The sequence below is a fragment of the Crinia signifera genome, chromosome 2, assembly GCF_055691185.1.
Source record: "Crinia signifera chromosome 2, ASM5569118v1, whole genome shotgun sequence".
Lineage (NCBI taxonomy): Eukaryota > Metazoa > Chordata > Amphibia > Anura > Myobatrachidae > Crinia > Crinia signifera.
The window spans coordinates 385,182,971-385,200,772 of NC_139218.1; the positions used below are offsets into that span (position 1 = coordinate 385,182,971).

The following is a 17,802-nucleotide window of genomic DNA, read 5'->3' on the forward strand; positions in this document are numbered from 1 at the left end:
GACTCGAATACCTCAGGGGTGGGGCCTGGTCATTTTCTTAGATCCGCCCTAGAGGACTGAGCTGTTGATGTATTGAGCAGAGAGGTAGATTACTGGAGAAGTTGTCGATAGCAACCAATCAACATTTATCTAACATCTCATAGTGTACTATATAAGTGCTTATTCAAAGCAGTTTGGTTGCTATGGGCAACTACTCCATTGGTCCACTTCTCCACTCTTTACTGCTTGATATAGCAGCCCCTGAGTCTCCCAATCCGATATTCTGTGAACAAATCAGTCCACACTACTAAAGCTGGGGACACCTTAGATGATATTGTCCATAAGCCATGTCCTTAACGATTTTCCGGTGAACAGCCTAGAACTCCTAGACCAGGCAAGAGGAACCTTTGGCCCTTCAGCTGTTGTTGAACTACACATCCCAGCATGCCCTACTACAGTTTTACTATTTGGCCATGCTAAATATGTTGCAAGACATGCTGGGATGTGTAGTTCAACAACTGGAGGGCCGAAGGTTTACAATCCCTGTCCTAGACAAACGATATAGTGCATACACACTGAACGATATCGCTAACAATATTGTTCAGCGGCCACACCCAGAAGCATGCTGTCATTGACAATGGCTGGTGTAAACTTTCTGTGACCTCACCGTCCATCCCACCCATAGAACACCGCCATGGGGGTGACCATGGGCCCCAGCCACTGTAAAGGGCAAATTTGTGGTCTCCCCCAGGGCAGACATCCTGTGGAGTCAAGAGGACCTGGACCAATGAGGCCCATACATGCCGACTTTTTAAAACTCCTCTCCGGGAGAAGCCAGGAGAGGAGTGAAACGGTGGCTGACGAGGCTTCATTTTTGGGGCGGGGCGAGGCTGACATCACCAAGCCCCGCCCCACGAACGGCAGCTGAATTAATTTGTGGGTCCGTGGGTGGGGGAGAGGCTAAAATGACGTGATTCGCCCCTCCCCACGGACCCGCGAAATTCAGAAATTCCGTGGGGAAGGGGGGTGCAGGGTCTGTGGCTACAATGCGGGAGACTTGTAGGCAAGGGTAGGCAAGTATGATGAGGCCTATTGTAAGAATTTACTGAGCCCCTTAATAATGAATAACGTGCTTGTGTTTAGTGACTTAAATGTATACAAATTTTAACCATTTATAAATTCCATGAAGTTATAGAATAGAATAGAATCAACTTTATTGGCCATGTGAGCTTGCGCACACTAGGAATTTTTTGTGGATTACAGTGCAGCATCAAGCAGGGATGAAATTACATGCATTTTATTGAGACATTATACGCATTACATTGAGAGCATTTAGACATCACTTGCGGGGATCACATGCCCGCCGAGCTGCACAGCGCCTAGGCAGCCATCAGCGGCGCCACTGGTCGTTGCAGCAGCCAGGTAGGTATCAATATAAGCAGGGACAGTACATTTATCACATAAGGGACATGTACCCGCCGAGCTGTACAGCGCCTAGGCAGCCATCAGCGGTGCCACTGGTCGTTGCGGCAGCCAGGTAGGTAGCAATATAAGCAGGGACAGTAGATTTATCACATCGGGAACATGTACCCGCCGAGCTGCACAGCGCCTAGGCAGCCATCGGCGGCGCTACTGGTCACTGCAGCAGCCAGGTAGGTAGCAATATAAGCAGGGACAGTACAGTTAAGCAGGGACAGTACAGTTAACACATGATACATATGCACAGTTCCTAGGCAGCCATTTGCGGCGCCATCTTGAATCTTCCTGTGGGAGAGCCGTGGGTGGTGGTGGTGATGGGGGGGGAGGGGGTAAAGTCAGTGAGGCCGGGGGAGAGTCAGTGGAAGTGGAGGTGGGGGGGGAGGGTGCGGAGCTGCCACAGAGTTACCCTGGGCTGGTGTGGCCTGTTGGGGGGGGGATCCTACCGGCCTCTGGATGAATTGCCGGGGGTCCCCCTGGCTGATCTGCCTCCTGTCCTAGCTGGCGGGGGGGGGGGGTCCCTTCTCACCGGGTCTGCTGGTCTTCTTTAGCCCGGCACCGTGTCCATAGGGCAGTGGAGGTGGTCCTAGGGTGTCCCCCCTGGCCGGTGGTGTTGCCGGGGGCATCCGTTCACTTCTCAGCCACGGTGTGCCGGCCGCGTCACCCGTGATGCAGGGGCCGCATCAGAGCCGGCAGGAGAGGCCGCGGCTGCGCCACTTGGTCCAGGCCTCAATTTTCCGGAGGCCGCAGTCAGCTCGGCAGATGCGTCGGAATGCTTGGCGGGTCCCGGGGGGAGGCGAAGGGGTTGAGTGGCGCCTGGGCTGATTACACACCTGCCCAGTGCAGGTGAACTGCGGCGGGCGCGTGGGTCAGCATTCTCCCAGCTCCGGCCACATCCGTCCTCGGATTGCGGTGCACGCTTTCTCCTCTTCCACCATCCACCACTGCCTGCCCGCCTCCTCTGCCTCTGTCCCCTCCGCCGCACGCTGCTCCTGAGGCCGGGGATGGTGGAAGCTCCGTGGATGGGGACGGAGCTCCACATGCATGCGACCATCCCCGGCCTCTTCCGGAAGTACAAAGTCATCAACACGATCGCGGCACCATAGTTATAGCCATCAGAATCGATCATGTGGTTTGAAATTCCCAGCTAGCATTTGGAGCCTTCTGACGGAACAGCAGAAGTCTACTTTGCGTGCGCAGGTCTCCGGGAGCATGGAACCCACGCCGCGTTCCGGGGACACCTCATGTCTCATTATCCCAGTGATTTTACCCACTGCACTGGACTGAGGAGAGGTGAGTATGATTAAATAGATGCAGGGTGCATAGTGTGTGGGCCCCACTAGACTAAGGGCCGTAATAGATAAACCAGTGTATCAGGAGCACTGTAATGGGCAATATAGTTATGACACCTTGCATGCCAATGGGGCTCTCATAAACCTTCTGGTGCTGCAGCCCTGAATATACTGAGGTGTAATTATATGGGTTGGCATCATTGGGTTGGCATCATTGGGTCGACCAATGATGGTCGACCGTCATCAGGTCGACACCGTTGGGTCGACATACTGCAAGATTAACAGGGGTCAACAGGGGTCTGCACTGTAGGTGTGCCTTGAGGACCGTGGTTGGGAATGCCTGCAATATGATCACATTTGATATAATTAATTAGTTTATTACCATCGATGGCTGGTTGCAGTATCGCCATCAATGGTGCTGCACCGATGACCATCCCTACGCCGGTATAGCATACCGCCACTTCTGCACAGACATACTCCCAACATGACCCATGCCAGGAGGGACAAACCATTCTGCTCCTGGACGTTTCTCCTTATGATTGCCGTCACCTGTTTTGAACAGGTTAACTAGTAAGAAAGGTATTTCACCACAGCTGATGGCAATCATAAATTAAGGGGCAGTCTAGAAGCAGAGCATTCTGTCCCTCCTAGAGAGGGTCATGTTGGGAGGTATGCACAGAGTCAGACTGAGCCCAGCAACTAATACTAAAAACTACAACTCCCACAAACCCTTGCCAGGCACAGAACGGGTGCATTTGGGAGTAAGCTGCGTGCCTATTGGCCCTTTCGTACAGAGTAGGCGGGCCGGGTGCTGTGCTCGGCAGCAGCGGGAACTTCAAGGCACTGCAGCTGTGAGTGACTCAAGTGATCCCTTGTGTTGTGAGTACTGACAATGTAAATGCATTGAGCATTGGTAGCATCAGGGTTAATCCCCGGGTCAGAGGTTAGCTCCGCCCAGGAGTGGATGACACATAGCAGCCTGTGCATATCAACACATCAGGTCAGGTGACGACGGATGGTGGCAGCGGCAGCGGCAGCGGCAGCAGCAAGTGTGTGCTCTGCTGCTGCTTTATTACTAGTCAGGAGGAGACCACCCAGCCCCCGCTGCCTGGCAGGGAAGGGGTTACAGGGAAGCTAATCTTCTGGCCAGAGCGTTCTAGCATCCCCTATCAAGTACTCAGGACAGGCCAAAGGGGGTCCCTAGTGTGGAGCATTGCATGCATTGGGGTGAGGGGAATGGTAAAGTGGGGAATTGGGTAGGGAGATAAATGACAGTTGGAGGGAGCGTCCATCCTGCGACACCTTGTTTAAACAGTTACACAGTCCCTGCACAGGCCACACAGGCCCCACTCTCTGCGTTAACTGTTTCTATACAATCACATTTGTTTCCCTCCATAGTGCAATATATCAGCTCCGGTCCTAATAAGTTGGTGTCATGCCAGTGACTTTCCCTGTTTCTTTCTTGTAATAATACTAGAGTCTAGGAATAGTAACCCATTCCTTACCAGATACTGGCTCATTTCCCAATAGTCCCTACATAGCCCCTGTAGTGTACATGGCTCCTGTTGCACTGTACATGGCGCCTGCACTGAAGATAGCTCCTGTAGTGTACATAGCTCCTGTTCTGTGCACACAGCCCCTGTACTGCACATAACTCCTGTAGTGTACACAGCCCCTGTACTGCATATAGCTCCTGTACTGTGCATGCAGCCCTTGTAGTGTACATAACTCCTGTACATAGCCCCTGTAGTGTACACGGCCCCCGTAGTGACTATTTACGTGCCACAGACAGCTGTAAAGGATATAGATACATTATTGTCTGACTACTCACCTTGCAAAAACCATCATTTACTTCACAAGGGCCAGCAGTGTTTGGCCACAGCTTTTATGAGTCCCCTCTAATAGCCACTTACTACCTATGCCGCCCCCAGCCTGTGCCTCGTCCTCCCTATGCCCCAGCCTGTGCCTCGTCCTCCCTATGCCCCAGCCTGTGCCTCGTCCTCCCTATGCCCCAGCCTGTGCCTCGTCCTCCCTAGGGATGGCCATCGACCATCGATGATTAGAAATCATCGATGGTTTATGGCCGATGTCGAATAGTTTTGCCATCGATGGGGGAGAACCAGATGGTTTCCCACCATCGATGTAAATCTTAAACAAATAGTTTCGTTTTGGCTTTTTCCCTACAGTGCCGGGACACGGAGCATAGCTCCGCCCCCGATACCTGCAAAGCCCCGCTCCCACATTTTGATTGGCCCACAGGCCACTCAGAGAAAATGGATGACCATCGATATGCAAAAATATTGATGGTTATACACTATCGATGGGCTGTTGTACTTTTGCCATCGATGGCAACCATCGATGGCAAAGGCAACGATGGCCATCCCTAGTCCTCCCTATGCCCCAGCCTGTGCCTCGTCCTCCCTATGCCCCAGCCTGTGCCTCGTCCTCCCTATGCCCCAGCCTGTGCCTCGTCCTCCCTATGCCCCAGCCTGTGCCTCGTCCTCCCTATGCCCCCAGCCTGTGCCTCGTCCTCCCTATGCCCCAGCCTGTGCCTCGTCCTCCCTATGCCCCAGCCTTTGCTCCATCCTATGCCCCAGCCTGTGCCTCATCTTGTACTTCATTATATGCCCCATTATGTCGCAACTGGTGCAACAGCCCATGCATACCCATCTTATACCCCATCCTGTTCCCCAGACCATGCCTTATTTTGCCACATCCTATGCAACAGCTTGTATCCCATGTTATGTCCCACATCTTATGCCCCCAACCTGTACCCCATCTTATGCCCCGGCTTGTGCCCCATCTTATGCCCCAGCCTATGCCCCAGCCTGTGCCCCATCTTATGCATGTGTAGTATCCTGTACTCCATCGTACAGTATGTCCCATCTTATTCTCCAGCCTTTGCTCCATCCTATGAAATATAGACTGTACCCAATGTTATGCCCTATCCTGTGCTACATCATGTGCCCCATTGTATGCCCCATCCTATGCAGCAGCTGGTATACAGTGTTCTACCTCAGCCTCCCCTCCTGTGCCTCATACTGTGCCCTAGAATGTGCTCAATTCCATACCACACTGTGCCTCAAATTGGATGTAGTGTTCATTCTAGAACCCGCTAACTTTGAAAACCCATGCAGTTCCTCCTCCCTGCCTGGGGTGTCGCTGTCTGCTGTAGTGCACAGTGTGGACTGTATATCAGCACTGATATGCAAACCAGACCTGTGCTAGAAACCCCCCAGGCAGGGAACAGGAACTGCATGGGTTTTCAAAGATAGCGGGTGTTAGAATGAACACTAGGATATTGGCTCATACAACAGTCTACATCCAATTATATGATGGCAGCCATAGGTGGACTAGAGGGAAAGGGGGGACTTACAGCTAGAGCTGCACCACAGGCCTCTGCCACAGCAGAACACAGCCACCTCCTCCGCATAATGTGAATTTTTGCTCAGTCTGTGTGGCATAATATGTAAGGGGCTCTAGTACTAGAGAGTATAAGTGATCCTATTATTGTGGTGAGTAATGTGTATAAGGGGATATGGTGTGGTACACTACACTTAAGGGCATGCCCCCTTTTGAGTGGCCACACCCCCTATTCTGGAGCTTGTGCAAAAGTACACTCTTCACACTTCCATACACCTACTTCAGAATTTCCACTTCGACCACTGTTGGTAATGGTCAAAGAAATAAAATACACACATTCATTCATATATTTATTAACTGTTTATTAGTATAATGCACACATATACCGCAATGCATTGCAGTGAATATTAGCCAGTCACATCTGCCCCTGCTCCAAGTGGAGTCTATAATCCACATTTGCATTATATTTGCCTTCTTGGATTTCCATAAAAAACAAAAACATTATGGGTAAATTATCTTTCTCTTTCGTCCAGTCCGGTGACACAGCTTCACGATGGGATGTAGGAGGGTCCGCCAGGAGCCAGGCACCTATGCTTCAAATCTTTGGGAGCAGGCTCCTCCCTCTGCATCCCATAATGCTTCAGTTTCGTTTTAGGTGCCCACAGGAGATTAGGTTTTTATTATTTTATAACATTAGACTTAGTAGCAGGTTTTTACCGGTGTGTAACTTCTGGCTGAAGTCAATGCACGCTGAGAGCGCAACAGAACACTGACAGAAGCAAGTCCTGTCAGTTTTCTGTGTGCAGAGAGATGCATTCTGCAGAGGAGTGCGCTCTCTGCACAGCGCTTACCTCCGCTTGAACTGAGGTTTCTCCTGGGCTCTGGGGGACCCCATCCAGCGCCTTGCTTAGAAGGGGATCTTGGGGACAGGTCTCCCAGCGATGGCAGCCGCCATCTTTAAGAGCTTAGAAGCGGAAATCCCCTGGGGGAGTTGAGGCTTCTTACAGGACGTCCAGCGTTTCTGGACACCTCCAAGTGGTCCCTGGAGGGGGAGTTACTGGAGGGGGAGAGACACATTTGGGAGCGCCTGAGGGGGAGAATTGGCACCAAAAGACAGCAGCTGCCCCCGCTGTGACAGAGACTTGGTCTCTTCCAGACTTCAATCTGGCGCCATTTCTGTGCTTGCTGCGGAGCTGAAAGTCAGAGATCCTGCTCAGAAGTCTCTCCGGATAAGCGCTTCCCGCGCTGATCACTGGATCGCTGAACACACAGATAAGTACACTGGTGCATTACTCTGTGTCTTTGCCTGAACGTTTAGCAGTGTTTTCTGATATTAACATGGCTGACGAGTGCAGTTCTGTTCATGGGGAGGGAGCGATTGAGATGTTTTACCATTGCAAAAATTTTTATTTTAATTTATCATGTGAACAGTTGGACCAGGGGGAATTGTGCCCTTCCTGTGAAGCTGTTCCCTGTGGGTCACGAACCCAGAGTCCTGAAGGGACTGAGCCTGCGTGGGCTGTGGCTTTGGTACGATCTGTTAAGGCCTTAACAGAGGCTTTAACTAGGCAAAAGAGCTCTTTGGTAGGTTCTCCTGGACCTATTCCCTCATCTCAAGCTTCTGGAGGTTCTCTTACCCCTGCACAGGGAGACCCTATCTTACTGCAGGCTATGCAGGATACTGCACAGGGTGTGCATAGGATGTCGTCTCTTTTGGAACAATTTACCAAAGTTTCAGAAGATGTGGCTTATAGGCAAGGGTCTTCCATGGCCCCTCCATTGAATACAGACACAGATGATGGTGGGGTGGATGAGGAAGATTTGAGTTGGTCACAGGGTGAGGAAGCAGATTCTTCAGCCTCTGGTATCGAAGATTTAATCTTGGCTGTAAAACAGGCTCTGGATTTGCCTGCTGAGGAAAAGGCTGCTGCGCAGTGTGTGTTTAAAAGGAGCCGTAAGGATCCGGTGTCCTTCCCGTCAGATAAAGGCATGGTTGCTTTGTTAGGGGAAGCAGGCAAGTCCCCAGACAAGAGATTATTAATGTCTAGGAAATATGCAATCATGTACCCCATGCCTGAGGATCATGTTAAGGTATGGGAGAAAGTTCCTTTGGTGGATTCTTCTGTTGCCAGATTGTCTACGGCCACAGCGCTGCCAGTGCAGGGTGGCGCGGCTTTTAAGGATCAGGTAGATAAAAAAAGTTAAAGGCAATTTTTGAAGGTGTCGATTTCACTATGCATCCCATTAGGCTTTTTCTGTGGCAGAAAAATTGAGATGTGCTGCGGAATATATATGTGAAGCGGGCGCCAAAATGGCGTCCAAGCTGTCCGTCACTTCTGTCACTGCCAGACGGGCACTCTGATTAAAGGCCTGGGAAGAAGACAGTGAATCTAAAAAGTCGCTGGAAACTATTCCGTTCAAAGGCGAGCTATTGTTTGCAGAATTGGATGAAATCATCAAGCAGGCTACTGGGGGAAAGAGTACCTTTCTCCCCATTACTTCAAAATCGTCTGGTTCTAAGTTTGGAGTCTTTAAGCCGTCCTTTTGTCCCTCCTTTCGTGGGGGAGCGGCTAACAGAGGACAGTCAGGGCGTGGAAGATTCCAGGCCAGCAGAGGTAGAGCGACCAAATCTAAGTTTGGCGCCTTTACAAAGAAGCATGCAGCAAAGGGGGACGACAAGCCCTCTGCATGACGGGGCGGGGACTCCCTGTTATGGGATCAGAGTAGGGGGTCGCCTCCTGCAATTTCGGGACAGATGGAAGGTATCCACAGAAGATCCTTGGATATTTTCCATTGTTTCAGAAGGATACCAGATAAATCTCAGGGGTTCTCCCCCTCGCAGATTTCTTCCCACTCCCACCAAGGACCACGTCTCTCAGGTCTTCTCTTCTGGGAGCTGTCTTGTCTCTCGAAAAAAGGGGTAGTTATACTGGTGCCTCGGGAGGAGAGAAGGAAAGGATTTTATTCAATCCTTTTCTTAGTTACAAAACCAGACGGGTCGTTCAGACCTATTCTAAATTTAACATTTTTGAATGTTCATCTTTGGGTGGATCACTTTCGCATGGAATCCCTGAGATCAGTGCTGTTGAGCATAGAGCCAGGGTAGTTTTTGGCATCAGTGGACATTCAGGATGCTTACCTCCATGTTCTGATCCACAAAGACTTCCAGTCCTTACTCAGGTTTGCAATCGGGGAAAAACATTGGCAATTCCAGGCGCTCCCATTTGGTCTTGCCACTGCCCCAAGAGTGTTCACCAAAGTGATGGCAACCATGGCTGCAGCTCTCAGACTGCAGGGAATAATTATTATTCCTTACCTGGACGATCTGCTTTTCAAAGCGGAGTCGGCGGAGAAGCTGCAGGTTCACCTGAACTTAGCGACACAGTTTTTGAGAAACCAGGGCTGGATATTGAATTTGCCCAAGTCCCACTTGACACCAACGCAGACTTTGAAGTTTCTGGGGGTGATCATAGACACACACCGTCACAGGGTCTTTTCCCCAGAACCCAAGGCAGTGGAGATTCGGCAGATGGTGTTAGAGGTGGTGGGATGTGTCCAGTGTTACGTTTGCTTGCCATTACCAAAGTATATATAAATAAGGATATTTGGCAAGCAGCGTCTAAAACATTTTCGCACCTAAATTATTTATAAACTATTAGCCGCAATACCGGCAGGATATATGTATGTGTAGACTTTAAAAGTTATCTACAGGGTGTGTCCACAGCAGTTATAAAACACATTCTATTTTAAAGCTTAACATTAAAAGTTATATTTTATTTACTAACATTCATTCATCTATATGATTACTGTATAAAGCGTGCCCCAAAAAACCTACCGGTTCCCTTTTAGTCTTTCTTGTTAGACTATTTCTTTCGGTGTTAGAGATCCTACAAGCACTGGCTCCATCGGTGTGGCAAGGGGTAAGGTTGCTGGGAAAGATGGTGGCAACCTTCGAAACTCTCCAGTTCGCCAGATTCCATTAGAGGTGTTTCCAATGAAACATCCTGTCTTGTTGGTCGGGGAATGCAAAAACAATGAAACAGGAAGTTTTAGCTCTGTCTCTGGAGTCCAGAGAGTCCCTGCTCTGGTGGATGGATGTGGAGAATTTGCAGCTGGGAAGATCTCTCAGGTCTTGGGATTGGCTGATCATCACGACCGACACCAGTCTGAGGGGCTGGGGGGCGGTAGTTCTTCATCTAAGGCTTCAGGGCCTTTGGACAAAGGAAGAATCCAAACTGCCAATCAACATTCTGGAACTTCGGGCAGTTTTGAACGCATTGATACAAGCGGAGGAATTCCTAAAAAGATCCCCTCTGAGGATACAGTCGGACAATGCCACGATAGTGGCTTATCTGAACCATCAAGGCGGGACACGCAGCAGGATGGCAATGACGGAAGTTTCAAAGATTTTCAGTTGGGCAGAGACCAACGTTCCAGCTTTGTCGGCGGTATTTATTCCGGGCGTCAGGAAAGTGGAAGCAGACTTCCTCAGCAGGGAGTCTCTTCTGGAAGGGGAATGGACCCTTCATCAAGAGGTGTTTCAGGAGATTGTGGATCGATGGGGTCTACCAGATATAGACCTAATGGCGACGAGAAAGAACTGTCATGTACCGTGGTTCTGCTCGCAAGTGAGGGATCCTACAGCTACAGTCCCGGATGGTCTACATATTCCCTCCTTTTCCCATGTTGCCAAGAGTATTGAAGAGAATAAAGAGTCAGGGAGTACGGGCAATTCTAATTGCGCCGGATTGGCCCAGGAGGTCATGGTACTCCGATGTACTGAGGTTGTCGATAGATTCCTGGAAGCTTCCTCATCGTCAGGTCTTGTTAGGTCAAGGACCGTTTCTTCACATGGACCCAGTTCATCTCAATTTAACGGCGTGGCTTATGAAACCTCCTTATTGAAGAAAAAGGGATTTTCGGATGAGGTTATCCAGACCATGCTGAGGGCTCGTAAGCCGGTGTCTGCGGCCAATTACCATCGGGTCTGGAAGATATATATTAGATGGTGTGAGAGACAGAAGCTTCCCACGTCTAGATTTAAATTGTCAAGGCTTTTGAATTTTCTGCAGGATGGTTTTTCTACAGGACTCAGTCTGCAGTCTTTAAAAGTGCAGCTATCTGCATTATCAATTTTCTTTCAAAAAAGAGTAGCCTTGTTACCTGAGGTTCAAACTTTTTTGCAGGGGGTTACTAGACCTAAACCTCCCTATAGGCAGCCAGTGGCGCCTTTGGTTCTGTCCATGTTACAGAATCCCCTTTTGAACCGTTAAGATCTGCGGAACTAAAATATGTTTCGTGGAAGCTCACGTTTTTGTTGGCTATTGCCTTGGCGTGTGTCTGAGTTGGGTGCCTTGTCTTGCAAGTCACCATTTTTTGATATTTCATGATGACAGGGCTGTGCTTCGAACAGTGCCAAAGTTCCTACCTAAGGTAGTGTCATCCTTTCATTTGAACCAGGACATTGTGCTTCCAGTGTTTTCTCCTCCGGAAGTAGTGAAAAATAGGGACAAACTAAAGAAATTGGATGTGGTTCGCGCCTTACGAATCTACATTGAGAGGGTAAAGGACATTCACAAATCAGATTTGCTCTTGGTGCTATATGATGTGCATAAGATTGGGTGGCCTGCTTCAAAGCAGACCATCGCTCGTTGGTTAAGGTCTACTATTGCCTTTGCCTACTGTAAAGCAGGTAGACCAGTTCCGTCAAGAATAAATGCACATACCACCAGGTCGGTTGCTTCCTCTTGGGCGGTGCGCCATGGGGCTACGGCGGAACAGTTGTGTAGGGCTGCCACCTGGTCCTCTGTTCACACCTTTACAAAATTTTACAGATTTCATGAGTTTGCGTCGGAGGACGCTTCATTTGGACGGGCAGTGATGAGAACTGTCGGTCTGCGCGTACCCTCAGGACCGGCTCGTGAACGTCCCATCGTGAAGCTGCGTCACCGGACTGGACGAAAGAGAAAAGGGGAATTTAGTAAGAACTTACCGTTCGAACCCCTTTCTCTGAGTCCAGTCCGGTGACACAGCGATCCCTCCCTTACGCTCAGTTAAGTGTACCGTTCATGTGTTGTCATGTTATAGTTCTGTTATGTTGCATATAAAGTGTTCAGGCATTGTTCGGAGTTATGTATCCTAGTGTGCTCTTGAAGTTGAACTAAAGCATTATGGGATGCAGAGGGAGGGGCCTGCTCCCAAAGAATTGAAGCCTAGGTGCGTGGCTCCTGGCGGACCCTACTATATCCCATCGTGAAGCTGTGTCACCGGACTGGACTCGGAGAAAGGGGTTCGAACGGTAAGTTCTTACAAAAATCCCCTTTTTGCTGTGGTAGGTGGGATAAGTCTCTGATGTAAGATACTGATATTTATGATGGCTCAGCACAGGGCTGTAAATAGACTCAGCAGCAAAGGTTGCCTACCCTCCAGGAATGGCCCGCAGGCTCCCGAAAATCGAGTCCCCCTCCCGGCCCTCCGGAAAGATGAGCAACCCTCCTGGATACCGCTGGACACACCCCCCCCCCCCCCCCCCCCCGGTAGCGGTAATTTACCGAGCTGTGCAGGCAGCTTTTCAGGGGATGGGCCAAATATGCAAACGTGTTATTTTAGCCCCGCCTCCTCCTTGAAGACCCGCAAATTGCGGGATTTGCCGTAATGGAAACTGTCAGCAGCACTTATGGGGGCGGGGCTTGATGTAGACCTCATCAAGCCCCGCCCCCAGAAGTGCTGCTGACAGTTTCCTCTCCTGGGTTCTCTCAGAGAGGAAGATTTGAAGGTAGGCAAGTATGGATTAATAAATTCTAGCACCGCTGATTGCAATCTACAGTAGGTAACTGGTGCTGTGCAGGGTAAATGTCCTTCCCTAGTTCCCTGACTGCCACTGAGCCCATAGCTGTAACCTGAGAGGCAGCATGCGCCGTCCTCTGTGGTTCCTGATTCTCATAGACTTTCACTTTCATTTCTCCCTCCAGCTGCAGTGATGGCGTCTGCTGCTGATCTGAGAAAGGAGCTGGACTGTTCCATCTGCCTGAGCATTTATACAGATCCAGTGACCCTGAGATGTGGCCACAACTTCTGCCGGGTCTGTATTGAGAAAGTGTTGGATGCCCAGGAGAGGTCTGTAGTTTATAGCTGCCCTGACTGCAGGACAGAGTATCAGGAGTTTCCTGCGCTGCATAGGAACATTCTTCTGTGTAACATAGTGCAGAGATTCCTATCTACTCAGCAAGAGCAGGACGAGTCTGGGATCTTCTGCACTTATTGTATTCATACTCCTGTACCTGCTGCTATGTCCTGTCTGATGTGTGAGGCTCAGCTGTGTGAGAATCACCTGAGAGTACACAGCAAGTCCACAGAACACGTCTTATCCGATCCCACCACCTCCCTGGAGAACAGGAAATGCTCCGTCCATAAGAAGGTCCTGGAGTATTACTGCACTGAGGACGCGGCCTGTGTCTGTGTGTCCTGCAGTTTGGCCGGAGAACATCGGGGACACCATGTGGAGTTACTGGATGTGGCCTCTGTGAAGAAGAAGGAGAAGCTGAAGAATGTTCTGCAGAAACTGGCAATAAAGAGAGAGGAGGCTGTGAAAAGAGTCCAGAGTCTGCAGGAGCGCAGGATGGGTGATCAGGAAAAAGCAGCTGGCATAACAGAGACAGTCACTGCCCTGTTTAGAGACATCAGGAAACAGCTGGAAGACATGGAGAAGAGAGTCCTGAGTGAGATCTCCAGGCAGGAACAGCGCGCTGCACTCCCAGTGTCTGATCTGATCCAGCAGCTGGAAATAAAGAAGGACGAGCTGTCCGGGAAGATGCGTCACATTGAGGAGCTGTGTAACATATCTGACCCAGTGACTGTCTTACAGGAACCAGACACAGGTGACTGGTGTGATGCTGAGGACAGAGACAGACGAGATAACCAGGTCCGTGGTGCAGGAGAGCTGGATGTGGGTCGTCTCAGAGACATTACACGCATTATATGATATAATATCTGGTATAAAGAACGGGATCTATGTGCAGGAATCTACTGACCACACACAGGATGTAAGCCCAGCAGGTGATGCAGAATCTGGTCTAGTCACGTCTTTAGGGAAGGGAATCCATGTTGTAGATGCTACTGAAAAGGCTCTGGGTGGAAACCCAGCAGGTAATTCAGAATCTGATGTAATTACAGCTGTAAAAAACCAGGTTCCAGAGTGTACAAACCTAGCACCGGGTGTAATTCCAGCTGGTCATACAGAAGGTGATATTCTAACTGGTGTAAAATTTGGGCTCTATGTGCACAGATCTACACCTATAAGACTGGATATAAACACAGCTGGCAATAATATATATGTAAATGATGACAAAACCCGTGCACGTTGGTCAGATGAAAATCAGAATCATCGAGAAACGCCAGAGAGATATCAGCTTTATAACCAGGTTCTAAGCACCACAAGCTTTTCCTCAGGGCGACATTACCTGGAGATGACGGTCAGTAATGGCGGGTGGTGGAGTGTTGGGTTGTGCTATCCCAGTATAGACCGGAGAGGAGAACAGTCACACATTGGTTATAATGGCAAGTCCTGGGCTTTGTGTAGGGGGTGGTATAACCGGTGTTCAATGATACATGACCGAAAAGAGATCCAGTTGCCTGCTTTTCCTTCTACTAAAGTGGGGATGTATCTGGACTTTGAGGGTGGACAGCTGTCTTTTTATGATCCTTGTCAGTGGATGAAACCCATACACACCTTCACTGCCACCTTCACTGAGCCCCTTCATGTTGTATTATGTATAGGGAGAGATGCAAGTGTATCTGGGGTAGTCAGGAACTGTGAGAAATGATCATTAAACACCCCAGGCCGAATGTAATGAGGTGCGAGTCCGGCAGCCTTGCGGGATGCCAGTTGGCTGCCTTATTACATCCAATCCCCCCCGTATGAGACCGGTAAACATCACAGGGAGGGATGACGAATGGGTTGTGTTTGAACTCACAAATTGGATTTGGAAACAATGGGGCATATGTAATAGCGTTCAAGCTCGCTGAGGTCGCGGGATGCTGGACGAACTGCGGCGGTCTTTTAAAGCGCCAATTATTTTACAACGCAAAAACATGCCTTGTAAATTATTGCCATTTTAAGAAATGTCCTAATTTGACCAGAATTCGGCAAAAACTCTGGCGCTATTACTTAAGCCCTAAGAACTGCGAAATGTTTGGAGGGTGTCTTTATAAAGGCGTTCTGTTAGGATAATTACAGTTATGTCTTCTTAGAAATGTTGGTGTTATTGGAAAACATAAGACTTTGGTAAGTTCCTGTATTTGGTAATAATTCTATGTTCTAAGACGAGCCTCCTGTATCACACAACAACTTTTGGACAGGGAATAATGTTTAGTGTAGTAACTGATTTCTTGTTAGGTAGCATCTATATCTGTTTATGTACGTTTGCTCTGTCCAGTTCTGACGGGGGGGGGGAGGTCTGAAGCCAGAGCCAATTACTGCTGTACTTAAATAAACTTGTATCTTTACCACAACTCTTTGACAATCTAATTGGTTCTTGGCGCTTGATTGGCACTGCCACTCTGAGTCTGCACAAGAAGGAGAAACGTGGGGCAGGGTTCCCCCAGCTGGCACGCCTGCTCCCAGCCAGCAGCCCATCCTGCTGCTGGAGGCTGATCGGGGAGGTGGATGCAGGAGCAGGACTGATGTATCAGCTCCCCGCACACAGCTGTTTACTGCCGCATTTACTAGCACTGGATGCCAGGTAAGTGTCAAGGTTTAATCCTGCCTGGTGCACTGTATAGCTGAACAAAACAGCTGACTGCCTCTTACTCCAAGCCACTCTGGGAGCACCACTCTCAGGTATCGTCTCCCAGTGTTTCTCTGCTGCAGTCACAAATACTGTTCACCAGATAGATATTAACTCTTACTCCGGCCATGCGCACTAAACACATTGTACTTAGTTATTATGACTGCACTGTTACCTCTGACCAACATTGGGTCACAGGTAATAAATGTTTGACTGCAGACTACATTCAATCGCAAACTGCTATATAACTGGCACAAATTCATATGTAGTGTTCATTCTAGCACTCGCCATATTTGAAAACCCATGCAGTTCCTCTTCCCTGCCTGGGGTGTTGCTGTCTGCTGTAGTGCTTCTAGCACAATGTGGTGTGTATATCAGCACTGATATGCAAACCAGACCTGTGCTAGAAACACCACAGCAGACAGCGAGACCACAGGCAGGGAAGAGGAACTGCATGGGTTTTCAAAGCTGGCGGGTGCTACAATGAACACCATCGATGGCTTTTTAAGCAGGAACAATCGATGGCTCTAAAATATTCTATCACTAGCCATGGATGGTTCCTGCAATCGCTTAGCTGTGCATGCACAGAGGTACGAGGCAGGCTGCCCCGCCGGGTGGTGAAGTTTCTTCTGCGCATGTGCCCAGCCGCGGCGGCGCCAACAGGCAAACCGTACGTAGTCCAGTCTTGGGTACCCAGCTGGGTAATGGGGGGGGGGGCGAGCCGAGGAGGGAGACGAGTGGGACAGACGGTGGACCTTGACTGATGGACGGGGGGGGGGGGGGGGGGTCTGGGGCGGGGTCCACCGTCCTGGGGGTGTTTTATATGAACACATAGAGCCAATTGGCAGCCAGCGCATGTGCAAAAGGCCATCATCACCATCGGATGCCACCCATTGATGGTGTAAATCTATTGATGCACAAAACATCGACCATCGATGTTTTAGGAACATTGATAGTTAATGGCCATCTGTATTGGGAACCACTGCTCTAGCAAGCAGGCACTGTCCATTTTGCTGAAGATCTCATGATCATATGGTTACGGTATTAATGGTCAACATTGTCTAGGTCAACAGTCACTAGGTTGACCACTAATGGTCAACAGACAGAAGATCGACCGACTAAAGGTCTACATTCATTGGTAATGTTCTTTCTAGGAACAGGGCAGGGCAGGACGGTACTGTATGTGGGCAGCCCAGGCCGCCGACGTCACAATTGGAGGCAGGCCTGGGCCACTAAAAGTCTCCACAGGGGGCAGGACTGGCCGCAGATATCACCTTAGGTGGCAGGCCTGGCTCCGCCAAAGTCACTGCCGGGGAAGCCCTGGGCATCGGCGGGGAGAAAAAGCAGGCTGCTCTACCAGGGCGCAGCAAGAGAGGCAGGGAGCATTTTGCCCTTTAAAAATCGGGCAGGGCATGGAGCCCTGCTAAAAGAGCTTAGCATGAACACATACGCCTAAAAAATTAGTATTTACTATCCCAAAAATACGCCAGTTCGTATTCGTATTGATGGCACATTCGTATTAGCATTTACAAATACGAATGTATACGAATAGGAATCACCATCCAAAAGAATACAGCCGCTAATTATCGTCAAACTGCCGATATTTGCCGGCCAAATACGCCAGGAAAGTAGACTTCAATTTATAACCAGCACCGGGCTCAAAGAGCCAGGGCTGGTTTTGAAAAATCAGGAAACCAACAAATAGGGCTCAGCTGAATTTTTAAAATCAGCCCCAGGCTTCAGGGCCGGGGCTGGTTCCCAAAATACGGGGGACAAAATTAATAAAGGTCCCCCGTATTTTAAAAACCAACCCCTTGCCCAACCAGCCAGCAGGGTAATGCCACAGCCGGGGGGAGACTTTATACAAGTCCCCCCACCCAAAGCACTCATCCCTGGAACCTTGATCC

General features: G+C 49.7%; 1 protein-coding gene across 3 annotated transcripts; it reads left to right on the forward strand.

Annotated features, from left to right (window-relative positions):
• The first annotated feature begins 3,537 nt into the window (after positions 1-3,537).
• LOC146058171 (E3 ubiquitin/ISG15 ligase TRIM25-like) lies at positions 3,538-14,231 on the forward strand. Of its 3 annotated transcripts, none has more exons than XM_083170248.1 (2): positions 3,538-3,598; positions 13,082-14,231. In XM_083170248.1, the coding sequence occupies exon 2, from the start codon at positions 13,090-13,092 to the stop codon at positions 14,089-14,091; it is 1,002 nt and encodes a 333-aa protein (XP_083026374.1). In that variant the 5' UTR covers positions 3,538-3,598; positions 13,082-13,089; the 3' UTR covers positions 14,092-14,231. The 3 variants fall into 3 exon arrangements, with proteins under 3 accessions (XP_083026374.1, XP_083026372.1, XP_083026373.1); XM_083170246.1 differs by having other exon boundaries at positions 3,552-3,626; XM_083170247.1 differs by lacking the exon at positions 3,538-3,598 and adding an exon at positions 3,780-3,920.
• The last annotated feature ends 3,571 nt before the right edge of the window (positions 14,232-17,802 follow it).

Bases quoted from the DNA above. Each gene is read 5' to 3' on its own strand.
- LOC146058171 (XM_083170248.1), top strand. From the start codon at position 13,090: ATGGCGTCTGCTGCTGATCTGAGAAAGGAGCTGGACTGTTCCATCTGC.